The sequence below is a fragment of the Bos taurus genome, chromosome 22 (genome assembly GCF_002263795.3).
Source record: "Bos taurus isolate L1 Dominette 01449 registration number 42190680 breed Hereford chromosome 22, ARS-UCD2.0, whole genome shotgun sequence".
Classification (NCBI taxonomy): Eukaryota; Metazoa; Chordata; class Mammalia; order Artiodactyla; family Bovidae; genus Bos; species Bos taurus.
In genome coordinates this window covers 23,256,616-23,269,647 of record NC_037349.1, presented here as the reverse complement: position 1 = coordinate 23,269,647, position 13,032 = coordinate 23,256,616, and the positions used below count along the sequence as shown (strand labels likewise).

Below are 13,032 nucleotides of genomic sequence, written 5' to 3'. Positions count from 1 at the left end.
ATGTCATAGTATACTCAAAAATTATTCTGTTATTAAGTAGAGAGTCACGAAGCAATGTGATTGTTCTCACTGTCACCCATGGTGTTAGCACGTTGAGGGGTTCTCATTTATTTGTACTGCCTCAGTGCTAGCATTGCTCTTAGAATGCCTTGCATAATGGTCTTCATTTCCATCGGCGTTCTCCTTCATTGTTTCAAAGCTGATATTCGGAATGAGACCATATTAAAACAGTTGCAAGTTGAGTCATTGATTTGGAGTAAGTGAAGATGCAGTCCGTTCTGTACAGGAAGAGAAGGCAGCCCCTTAGACTCAGCAGTTCTCCATGATCTCACCCTCACCTCTCTTTTCTGCTTCATTTCCCTGCACGATCCATGCTCCAACCATAGCCAGAGGATTTGCAGTTATCCAAAGAACCTTGAGTCCCTAGCATATGCTTCACCTTCTTTTAATGTTCTCCGCCTTGCCCACTTTGTGATTTCACAATTATCTTTCAAAATTCAACTTGAACAACTAAGGCCTCCTCTCATTTCCTGAGGCCAGCTGACTGAGTTGCTTCTCTTTGTCCTTGTACCGTAACATTCCTCTGTTATAATTCTCATCTCAATGTATTATAAATTTTGAGTTACAGTTTTATATTCTCACTAAGGTGTATTTCCTGAGGGCCAGATATTTATTTTTTCACCTTTGTGTCACCAGTGTCTGAACATGTATGCCACACAGACCCCTAATAAATACTGAGTGAATTAACACGCAGATAGAATAATACATTATTATAAATAGACACAACCTTAGTGGCCTCCACCTCCAGCATGTGCTGGAACATAATGTGGATTTCAGAAGGAGCACACAAGTTACTGTTAATGGTTCTAGGTGAACCTTTAAAAATATCTGATAGTTATATATTGGTTTGAATTGCATCTGAAAATTTACAGCCATCAAATCAAAACCAGAATTTCATGAAGTTACAGCTCCCAATATGCCTAAGCTTTTCCTTAAGAAAGACCACTGACAGGAAAACCTTCACATAAAAATGGTACATAGCTCTGGCAGAAATCTGGCAAAAAGAACTGAAATATGGGGGACAGACTTGGTCTAGACTCTCCTTTGCAACTAAGGATGCTAAGGCCCAGAAAGCATAAACGCCTTGTCCAAGACATACAGCTGGCGGTGCAGAACTCAACTGTCACCCAGCCCTCCTGTAACTTAGTCAAGTCAGTTCATTCTCCTGTTTTCTGTCTCTCTCATTTTCATAACAGCGAGTGGAACTCTCACCTATGACAAATGCTAATTAAGAAGGATGTATATTAAATAAATTGCTGGCTAGGAGAACTTGGCTCTTAAACTTCAGTTTCCTGGTTTATTTCCCTTCCAGTTCGGTTCAGTTTAGTTCAGTCGCTCAGTTGTATCTGACTCTTTGCGACCCCATGAATCGCAGCACACCAGGCCTCCCTGTCCATCACCAACTCCCGGAGTTCACTCAGACTCACGTCCATCGAGTCAGTGATGCCACCAGCCATCTCATCCTCTGTCATCCCCTTCTCCTCCTGCCCCCAATCCCTCCCAGCGTCAGAGTCTTTTTCACTTAACCCTAAATTCAGAAGCCAAAGACTTTGAACAGCTCTCTTCAGCACCGTCTCCATCACCACCCCCTCCCAGCCATTAATCCTGGGTCCTCTGTGAAGTGAATGTTTGGGTCATGATCAGTAAAGATTAGTCTACAATAATGGGTTCTTTGCATCTATGATGCCAGTATCCAGAACCTTATTTGAATATAGCTGATAGAGTTGTAAATTTTTCCACACTCATCTGCAGAACCCACCAAACCACCAGCCAGCATCTTTGCCAGAAGTCTTTCTGCAACAGACATTGAAGTTTTCTGGGCCTCCCCTATGGAGAAGAATAGAGGTCGGATACAAGGGTATGAGGTAAGCAAGAGATGGGTGCCTTGGTTCTGGGTAAGGGTCTGTACCCCTCAGTGAGATCTTTCCACACACACACAGATGGAAAAAAGACCTCGAGTTCCATGTAGAGACATTTGTTTTAGAAGACAGTGGCTTCTAGAGGAGCACGGATGAAGGCACTGAGCATTCTGCTGTGAGCTTCCTCCTTTCTGAATTACAGAGACCTCTGTCCAAACACATGCAGGTCTGAGAATATATAAGGTGGTTGGCAAGTTGAGCTTTGATTTCTGATACACCCAGGATCACTTGGCCTCAAAACGAGGTGGGGGTCAGGGAGGGAGAAATAGCAACAGTGGTTGTAGCAATTTCCCATCTCACTCTGAAGCTCAGAACAAAGAGGGGGCCTTTTTTTTATTGCCAGTTATTTCTCAGTGCACACAAAGGTCTTGGTTCTGAAGGCTCTGCTTATGACTTGCTATATAGAAAATTAACACTGTCATAAGAATCTTGTATGAAAAAAAAAAATCACATTGGAGGTATCCCCAATAGGTATGACATCCAAGGTCTTCCTTTGTGTTATCTCAGGTTAAATATTGGAGACATGATGACAAAGAAGAGAACGCTCGAAAAATACGAACAATAGGAAATCAGACGTCAACAAAAATCACCAACTTAAAAGGCAGTGCCCTGTATCATTTAGCTGTCAAGGCATATAATTCTGCTGGGACAGGCCCCGCCAGTGCAACAGTCAACGTGACAACCAGAAAGCCACGTAAGAATATTCTTGCTCAGAAATATTTCAGGGATTCATCAAACATATTCCAAGTTCATTGCCCATCCCTACCTCCCAGTGATCATTTGCATACTAATTGGTATCATTATGGAGATTCAGATTTACCTTAGCATTTTAACTGAACCTTCCCGAATACCATGCAAAATTCATTGCTCTGGAGGACAGAAAGATAAATGTTTTCTCCTCACTGGGAAGGGCTACTTCTTTTAGCTATAAATGTTAGGCGACCAACTGAATCTTTTTCCATTTGCAGCGCTGTATCTCGTCAGATTTTAGTGACCTTGAAGACACATATTAGTGCAATAGCCCGTTAAATTGCCTCCACTCTCGAATTCTAGGAAGGAGATATTCCTCAGAATCCATTGAGACTTAATAATCTGTGACTTCGTATATCTTAATTTTTTTTTATAGCGCCAAGTCAACCCCCCGGAAACATCATATGGAATTCATCGGACTCCAAAATTATCCTCAATTGGGATCAAGTGAAGGCCCTGGATAATGAGTCAGAAGTAAAAGGATACAAAGTGGGTAATTTCTTTTTTTGCTAAGGCACCTATACTCTTGCTGTTAATGGGGGCACGCTGTTCTCGTGAATCTGTCCTCACTTTCGCAGATGATGCTCTCACAGACTCATTTCTGCATCTCTGCCCCAAAGTGGTTTGGTCTGAGTTTTATAAATGGTCCCTGACAACTGACCAGGATTGAGAGAATCGCCTAAACTTCAGTCTCAGGCAGAGTCAATCGGAAGCGGTTAAAGACCCTGTGTTTGGGTCTATAAAAAAATCATGAAGATCCACATTTTTAATATCTCCAAAGTCAGTTTTGTTTTGTTCTTGTCTTGATCACATTTTTAATCAACAGTAGTAACTTCTCAGTGTTAGTAATGGTTAATTATTTTTGGTCATGTCCCTTTTGTTATGGAGATATTGTTGATGTTGTTTAGTCACCAAGTCATGTCCAACTCTTTGCGACCCTCTGGACTGTAGCTCCCCAGGTTCCTCTGTCTATGGGATTTCCCAGGAAGAATACTGGAGTGGGTTGCCATTTCCTTCTCCAGGGGATCTTCCTGACCCAGGGATTGAACCCTGCTTGGCGGGTGGATTCTTTACCACTGAGCCACCAGGGAAGCCCATATACATGCATGTGTATATGGATTCGGATGTACACATATACACAAGAATTTTTTAGGAAATTCATTTACCTGATCCTATAAATGTTGGCCTGACTTTAATAAACTAGAAAAGGAAATTGATTGTAGCTGTGGTGCCGCAGTCATTAAAATTAAAAGGCATTTTAAGTATCCTGTTTTGTTTCACTTTTAAAGAACATTTGAGGCAACACAGGCTGAACAGAACTAGTCGGCAGGATGCATCAAGCCTGCATGCTGCTATTTTGTGGCATTTTCGTCCGGAGCTGTGGCGAGCAGCACACTGACAGTGCTGTCAGGCACTCGTTGTGAAGCCAGGGCTGGGAGTTGACACAGTTAGCCTTGAGTGGTATGATTAGAGGATTCGGAAAGCTTCCCTCCTATGGACCGTTTTCCTTTGTCCATGCGCCACGGTGATTTATATTCTGCAGCAGGGTAATAGTCCCTAAGAACTGATCTACAACCTTCCACTGGATCCCTTTTTAAAAGTAAACTTTCTAGAAGGGTCTGACAGACAAGAGCAAAAACAACCACGTCTTGATCCTCTAGTCACTATGTGACTTTAGGTAAATCACATAACCTCTCTGGGACTGCATTTCTCTTTTGCTAAAGGAGAAATCTGCCAGTGTCTTCATTTCCCCCAAGCCTTTACGGCTCTAGTCCTTCTCCTTGGGACTGCCCCCTTCTACATCTGCATCCTTAATCGGGTCTGAGATGAGAAGCCTTCCCTGGTGGCCAGAGCTCTCACAATTTGTCGGATTTTTAAAAGTACTTTCCATCCTTTTGGGTAACTGTAATTGGCTGATGACTTACTGTGAATCCTCAGACAGTGGGCCTCATGAGCACGTAGCCTGAATGGTCCCCGGCTGAATTTCTCCAGCCGAGGATGCGTTCTCCACAGTGGTGTGAGAAGGGAGCCCTCATCTCCTGAACTCCTAAATCATTAGTCTCTTAGTGTGAAATAATTGGAAAGAGTTCATCCGACTAGTTTTATCCAACTTGAGAGAGGCATGGGGTTTAGGAGGCTGGAAGATGAAAGAGAAAGGACTGAAACGAAGCAAAGAAAGAAGGCAAGAGTGAAGACGGTTCTCACAGTTCTCTGACCCACGCTGACACTGCCGGGACTTTGAACATGGCATGAAAGAGATGCAGATGTGATTGGCCTGAATTAATTTAACTAAACCAAAGGAAAGAAGGAAAAAAGTACAGGTGACAGAAAGTCTTCCTCCTGGCTTCCAGTGTCAGCTAGTAGAACAGGAGAGAGAAAACACAATAAAAATCCCAAAGCTTTAGCACTCCCTGAGGAGGGGCATGAGTTCCATGAGAGAAGCTTTTACTAGCTTTTAAACCGCATGTTGAAACCGGTGCTGAAATAAAATTGAACGACAGGGAGCTGCCTAAAGAATTTCAGGGAACCAAGCAAAATGTTAGCTGGGCAGGAAATCCCGGAGATCATCCAGCCAAAGCCCTTCATTTTACAAATGCAAAAACCGAAGGCTGTTGAGTAAAAGGACTTGGAGTGCCATCAGCTTCCACAGGGCAGAGATGTATACACAAGCTGAAGTCTGCTTCAGTGAACCGAGTCTAAAAGATTATAGGCATTTTTAGAAGAAGAATTGAAAAATGAGTATCATTTAGTTGCTACTTCTTTGTCTTCCAGCCCTGTCTCCGAAACTCATATGAACTTGTCTTATTAGCACTTTTCCAAGAGGCCCTTCATATATATATATATATATATATTTTTTTAATTCAACAGACACTTTTACAGACATCTAGAAGGGTCCCCGTGCAGCACAGAATCAGGCAGGTGTGCGGGAATCAAGCAGCACAAGGCTGGCAAGGAAGTGTTCACCTCCCAGAAAAGAACTGGGGCTTTCCACAGTATTTGGGGAAATTTTTACTCCTGTAGAACTAGAAGAAAACATTGGAACAAATTACAGCCGGATAGCATGGAACCTTTGCAGATGTGAGCAGCAGATCAGATGATATAAACTATTTTTTTTTTTTTGGTAGAACAACCCAGTATGTATTTATTTCATATATTCATCACAAGAGTTCAACCACAGACTTAATTTAAAATAAAAAAAGGAAACAAAAAAGACATTACAATTTAAGATACAGAGACCTATCCTGAAATTGAGGAATGGACAATCTCAGGAAATAATAAAAAGATAGCACAAGGAGAACCATGGATTTAGGCCTTCATGTTGATTCATTGTGCTTTGTAGAGCCAAATTGTATCTATGGAATATCTAGTGGCACCCGAGGGTGGGAATCTCATGCCTTAGGGAGCATCACTAATAGGTGGGTATGAGGTTTGAAATGCTTCAGGTGCTGGCGGTGAAGGAGTAACAAGGTGGAAAAGGGCCTTTCTGACTTCTTCTTGACTTTCCATTCGATTCATTTCCTTCCCTTCTCTTTAGAGCTGGGACTGGAGGAACCAGACTCCCTATGCATCCTCATTTAGATCCCAAGGGATCTCAGCATACCTGGTTATAGATATTGAAATGCTACACGCACAGTGTCAGCTTTCAGGATATATAGTTCTATAAAAATTATACATTGGTGCATATCTGTGTGTATCTGTGTTTTTCTACCTAAATTGTCTAGGTCTGTGGGTTTTCTGCTTGGGTAAACAGTCCACAAAAGAAGTCGACTTTAGGAAGTTTAAGGCCCCAAGTACTCTTTCAGCACAAATTGTCGAGCTACTTTATGACACTTAAACTAAAAAGAGAGTGTGTCTGGTTTCAGTATCACAAAGTAAACAGAGCCAGGCAGGTTATGTAAATGGATTAAGGTGGCTTAATTCTTTCAATAAAATATCGTCAATAAATGTGCCAGATCAGATCAGTCGCTCAGTCATGTCCGACTCTTTGCGACCCCATGAATCGCAGCACACCAGGCCTCCCTATCCATCACCAACTCCCGGAGTTCACTCAGACTCATGTCCATTGAGTCAGTGATGCCACCAGCCATCTCATCCTCTGTCGTCCCCTTCTCCTCCTGTCCCCAATCCCTCCCAGCATCAGAGTCTTTTCCAATGAGACAACGTGCCAAGAACTGGTCTAATTCTTTCTAACTTTGTAATAACCCATGAAGCAGGTGCAGTTATTAGCCTCAGTTTTATGGATAAATAACTCATGGCACAGAGTTTAGTAACTTGCCTTATTCCTATAGCTCGTATTTTTTTCACTAATTTATTGAGACATGATTGACATATAATATTGTGTAAATATTGTGTAAAATTGTGTTGATTTGATACATTTATATATTGTGATATGATCACCACCATAGCATTTGCTAAGGCCTCCATCCCATCACTTAATTACCATTTCTTGTTTGTGGTGAGAACATTGAGATCTACTCTCTTAGCAACACCCAAGTACATGATACAGTGTTATTAACACAGTATATTGAAGACCTGAACTCGGAATACAGGCAGTATGGATCCAGAGTCCCGCCTTTTAGCCCCTCAGTTATTTGCCTGCCTGCTAAGTCACTTCAGTCGTGTCTGACTCTGTGCGACCCCATAGACGGCAGCCCACCAGGCTCCTCCGTCCCTGGGATTCTCCAGGCAAGAACGCTGGAGTGGGTTGCCATTTCCTTCTCCAATGCCATGAAAGTGAAAAGTCAAAGTGAAGTCGCTCAGTCGTGTCCGACTCTTAGCGACCCCATGGACTGCAGCCCACCAGGCTCCTCCATCCATGGGATTTTCCAGGCAAGAGTACTGGAGTGGGGTGCTATTGCCTTCTCCGATTTGCCTGCCAGAAGTAAACAAATAGATCAATAAAGTAGTACCAAGAGAAATAACTCAGAGTGAGGGGAATAGACAGTGGATAGATAGGAAAGATGTTATTTTAAATAAAGCCCAGGGAAAGCCTTTATCAAGAGGTGACATTTCAATTGAGCCATGAAAAAAGGAGGGAGTGAGATAAGCAGCTCTCTGAGAGTGTTCCAAGAATAGTGACCAGGATGTGCAAAGGTCCTGAGGTAGACGCATAGCATCATGACATAATAGGGCGTGCTGGAGACCATGGTACCTATAGACTTTGTGATGGTCCAGAAAATGTAGTAACTTCTAAGGTCCAACCAGTTGTTTCCAGACAGGAATGTAGACCAATGCGGCCATATCTTCCAGGTTTTAGTAGAACCCCAAATTTTATTATGTATAGTTTCTTGGTTTTTAAATGGTGACATCTAACTTTAAAAAAAAGTAAACCCACCGAGGGCCAAATAGTTAAAATGTGCAAGCCAAATGTGACCTATGGGCCATGAGCTTTCTGCTCTCTAACCCCCTTTGTTTTGTGTTCATGGAAACAGAGACCAGAAAATGAAAGCTGTTTGTCCACAGTGGTGGCCAAGCGGGTCTCAGTTAAGAATATAGGCTATGAACCCACCCTGCCTGTGTCCCCCACTTACTGGCTGTAAGACCTTGGGCACATTGCTGAACATCTCTAGGCCTCAGACTCCTCATCTTTAAAATCAGAATAGGGACTTCCATGATGATCCAGGAGTTAAGACTCCACGCTTCCAGTGCAGGGGGAGCAGGTTCAATACCTGGTCAGGTAACTAAGATCCTAAGATCCTACATGCAGAGTGGCCAAAAAAGAAAATCAGAATACTAATAGTGCCTATCTCAAGGTATATGATGTTGAAACTCATGATTAGCATTCAATAATGTTTCATTGTATTTTCATTATTCCCACGAACTTACTCTTTCTCTTTGTCTTCCACCATGGATTATAGGAAATGTAAGCACTGCCTTTAAGTCAATCAGGTGAACTAAGCTTGGGCTAAGGTCAATCAGCAGAACTAAAGCTGAAATAAGCTTCATTGTGGTGTAAATAAAGGTTTTACAGGCCTTTATTTAGCTTCCACCACAGCCCCCAGGGCTTCCCCAGTGGCTCAGTGGTAAAGGATCCGCCTGCAATGCAGAAGCCACAGGAGACACAGGTTTGATCCCTGGGTTCGGAAGATCCCCTGAAGGAAGGCAACCCACTCCAGTATTCTTGCCTGGAGAATCCCCAAAGACAGAGGAGCCTGGTGGGCTACCGTCCATGGGGTTGCAAAGAGTTGGACATGAATGAAGCAACTTAGCACAGATGCACGCAGCTCAGCCCCCAACGTTACACGACTAGTAAGCAGTGCTGATAAAAGGGCTGTTTTTTCCTGTAAGTGTTTCTTTTGGATTTATATTTGAAACTAGTTGAATCCTCTGTGCTCTGGCAAGGACCAGAGGTAAATCAAAGAAGCAATTTATTCCTCAAAGCCAGATGTGCCCTTGCATCCCATCAGCCAGCCCATGTTCCTGAAGGGCTGTGATGAGATGCTCTGACAGTCCTGGATGCGCCTCAGGATTTATTTGAGCCTGATCATTAGTGAGTGGATGCTGAGTTTGATACAACTGATACTCCTGAGAAGGAAGAGGGACGCTTATGAATCTTTCCACCCTAAGGAAATTGTGTTTTCCACCTTGTATTAGAGAGACATAAATAAAGGTGATGAAATGCCAGGAAACAAATGGGATCTAAACCATTTTAAGGGAATTTGATGCATTTCTCTTGTGTTTGGGTTTTCTTGCAATAGTAGAGTGACCCTATGTCTTTGACCTCAGCAAATTAGAATTCATGGTGGGTTTCAGGGGGCTTTCCAGGTGGCTCAGACGTAAAGAATCCACCTGTCAAGCAGGTGACCCGGGTTTGATCCCTGGGTTGGGAAGATCCCATGGAAAAGGAAATGGCAGCCCACTTCAGTATTCTTGCTTGGTAAAGCCCATGGACAGAGGAGCCTGGCAGGCTACAGTCCACATGTTCGCAAGAGTTGGACAGGACTTAGCAACTAAACAGTGGCAGCAGTGGGTCTTAGGGAAAGATGAGCTAGTCTTATTGTTCTCTAAGTGTGGCCCCCGGACTAGAGGCAATGGTATTACCTGAGGACTTGTTAGAAATGCAGATTTTTCAAGTCCCAACTAAGACGTATGAAATCAGAAACTCAAGTGGAACCCAGTGATAGATGCTTTAAGAGGCCCTCCAGTCAACTCTGATACAAGCTTAGGTTTGAGAACCCTGATGTCATTCATGACTCCCTGAATGAACATCTGAAGATCTTTTTAAAAACATACCATGGCCTGGACCCTTCTTCTCTGGAGTCTGACATGGGAGGTCTGGGGTGTGGCTGGAGCAGAATTCCTCAGCGTCCTCGCAGATGCCACTTCAAGGTGGATGACTCTCCGTTGTGGGGACTGCCCTCTGTATTATACGAGGACCCAGGCACTCACAACACTAGCAACAGCCATTGTGATAACCAAAAATGTCTGCAGACATTTGCCAAATGCCCCCTCCGGGCACAAAATTGCTCCTCCACTCCCCCCACCCTAGTTGAGAACCAGTGGCCTATAGCAGGGTTCCCGCACCTCATTTTCTAATGCCTGATGATCTGAAATGGAGCTGATGTAACAATAATAGAAATAAAGTGCACAGTAAATATAATACACTTGAATCATCCTGAAACTACCCTCCCTCCACCCCTAATTTGTGAAAAACTGTCTTCCATGAAACCAGTCCTGGTGCCAAAAATATTGGAGATCACTGGACTAGAGTATTGGTATTTTTCCAGGTTCCCTAAGTGCTTCTAACATAGAACCAGGACCTGGAACCATTCATGTCACCCAGCCTTATTTTTTTTTTTTAATATCAAGAGAAATGATGAGTTATAGTGGTTGAAGAGCATGGGCTTAGAAACCCTCATCTTGTCACTCACCAGCTCTGCAATATCCCTGGGCCTCAGTGTCCTCCTCTGTGGACACAAATAATAGCGCCTGTCTTGTCAGATGCTGTCACCATTAAGCATAGCTGTGCCAGTAGAGTGTCTGGCTCAGAGTAAACAGAAAACATTTGTGGGACAGTTCTCATCACAATTGTTATATCCAGAAAGGCAGGTACACCTCTCTGGGCCTTTATCTTTAGTTGCTAATAGGGATTGTTGATGACCAAGGTAGGCAATGCCATGTGGTGAGTGTATTTTCCAAGGAGCTAGTTAGCCATCTCATCCTGTAAACTACCAGCCTAGACTCTGGCCCAGCAGAAGCCAAAGTGGTAAACAAAGATGTGTGAGTGACTCTGTAGGAGCTACAGACATTTCAAGAGTGACAGTAATTGTCCTATAACATCCTCCCTTTTCTATGTAGCTTTAAAAGGGTTCCCAGTGGGAGGGAAAAAAGGGGGATTTCTGCCCTTGCCTTTTAGAGATGCTCTTCCTGTGCTGAAATGTCCTCTTTCCAAAGGATTGATAATGATAGTTTATCATGCCTGATTTTTGCTTCTAACCTTTGCCAAGTTATCTTTGTATCTCTTGTTTCCTTTAAGACTTCATAGATACCAGTCTTACATGCTTTCTTTGAGTCCTTTATTTTATTGAATCCTGTGCAATCTTGAAGACTTCCCAGGAAAGTCAGTATTATTGTCCCCATTTTACAGATGAGGGCATTGAGGCTCAGAGCGGGAAAGTAAGTGGACCGAGGTCACACAGCAGCCAAATCTATTCTGATGCCAAAGACGCTTCTATGTAACTGAGCTCTGTATAGCCACCTATTCAGGTGTTTTAACTGAGCCTCCAGAGGTTATGTGAGGTCACACAGCATGCTATTAGGCTCGTGCCAGCCCTGCTACCATGCCACGTGAGCCTGTCTGTCAACTCTTTCCTCGTGATGAAATAAATGGCGGCTGCAGACATGCCCCTTGCTGTAAATGAGCCTTCCAAATGCATGTGGGCAGCCTGACAACTGCAGCATCCCCACATTTCACTGGTGCCCAGAGGTGGAAACAAGAGAATGCCGCATCCTGGGGGGCCTTTGTGAGGACAGCAGGTGACACCTGTTCTTCCCATATTGGCAGGTCCTGTACAGATGGAGCAGACAAAGCAGCACATCTGTCATTGAAACAAACAAAACATCGGTGGAGCTTTCTTTGCCTTTTGACGAAGATTATATAATAGAAATTAAGCCATTCAGTGATGGAGGAGATGGCAGCAGCAGTGAACAGATTCGAATTCCAAAGATATCAAGTAAGAATGCCTGTCTCTCTTTTTTTTTTCCCCTCCCTTCTCCCTGTCTGCCTTATTGCTTAAGCCTCCCAGTGAGCCAGAGCTCAGATGAAATTAAACATGAAAAAAAAAAGACGTGATAAAAATGGACAATAACATCCTCCTTCCTTAGACAACTGATATTTGCTGATCACAGATAGTTTTGTGCAAAAGACAGTCTGACTTGTCTTGGCTTACATAATAAGGATTTAATCACTTGACAATCAATAATCAGGTTAAAGCGGCCACAGATCAGTCACCCAGGATCTTCCATATGACCCAGGTGGTTTACAGCTACAGTAACCCCCACGTTATAGCTTAGAAAGTTAAAAGTGTGACCTAGGAGGAAAAAGCAAAAATGAGTTCTTTAAATTGCTCTAGAAGCCTGTCTCTAGTGATACAATATAATTTAATGTCTTTGGCTGAAAATATTTTGAGCTTGAAACTGTTTATTTTGAACTTGTGTATGTAACATATGTACATAAGCACACATGTCTACATATAGTCAAGAATATCTTTGTTTTCAAAACTGTTGAAGTGTGTGTTCTTTTCTTAGGTAAATACATTCAATCTATTTTTCAAATACTGTGTTTGCAACTATCTCAACAGCATATTATTTTTTGTTGTGTGATTTTATTTGAATTTTTTTTTAAAGGCAAAATAGGAAAATCCATAGAGGCAGATCGGTGACTGAAAGTGACTGGCCAGTGGTGTTCATTGTGGTTTAAGGGGTACTGGGTTTCCATTTCAGATGATGAAAAGGTTCTGGAACTAGACGTGGTCCTGGCTGCCCAACATTGGACTGAACTTAAGGCCACTGAAGTTGTACACCTTAAAATAGTTAAAGTGGTAACCTTTACATTAAGTGTGTCTTACCACAATAATAAAACAAAGAAGATTGCCATTAGGTATCTAAGTGTAGATTTTCATTGGCTTTTGGATTTACTAGTCAAGAGGTAAGGGGTTCAGTGAAGGCTGGAGATAGGAACTTTCAAGTCATTGATGGAGATAGGAGATTTTAAATCATGGACAATCCTTGCTACAGAGTCCTGAGCATCAGTCCCTTTGTTCAGTATCCGTTTTATTATTCGTTGGATGAGGAAAGGGTCTAG

General features: G+C 42.8%; 1 protein-coding gene across 3 annotated transcripts in view; it reads left to right on the top strand.

The window, feature by feature from the left end:
• Positions 1-13,032, top strand: part of CNTN4 (contactin 4) — a 1,027,736-nt gene that overhangs the window by 1,010,247 nt on the left and 4,457 nt on the right. For all 3 annotated transcript variants that reach the window (XM_005222675.5, XM_005222673.5, XM_059880036.1), the window contains 4 exons: positions 1,813-1,925; positions 2,487-2,673; positions 3,106-3,218; positions 11,734-11,902. In XM_005222675.5, the coding sequence (XP_005222732.1) occupies positions 1,813-1,925; positions 2,487-2,673; positions 3,106-3,218; positions 11,734-11,902 (582 nt within the window). The remainder of the gene's footprint in view (positions 1-1,812; positions 1,926-2,486; positions 2,674-3,105; positions 3,219-11,733; positions 11,903-13,032) is intronic.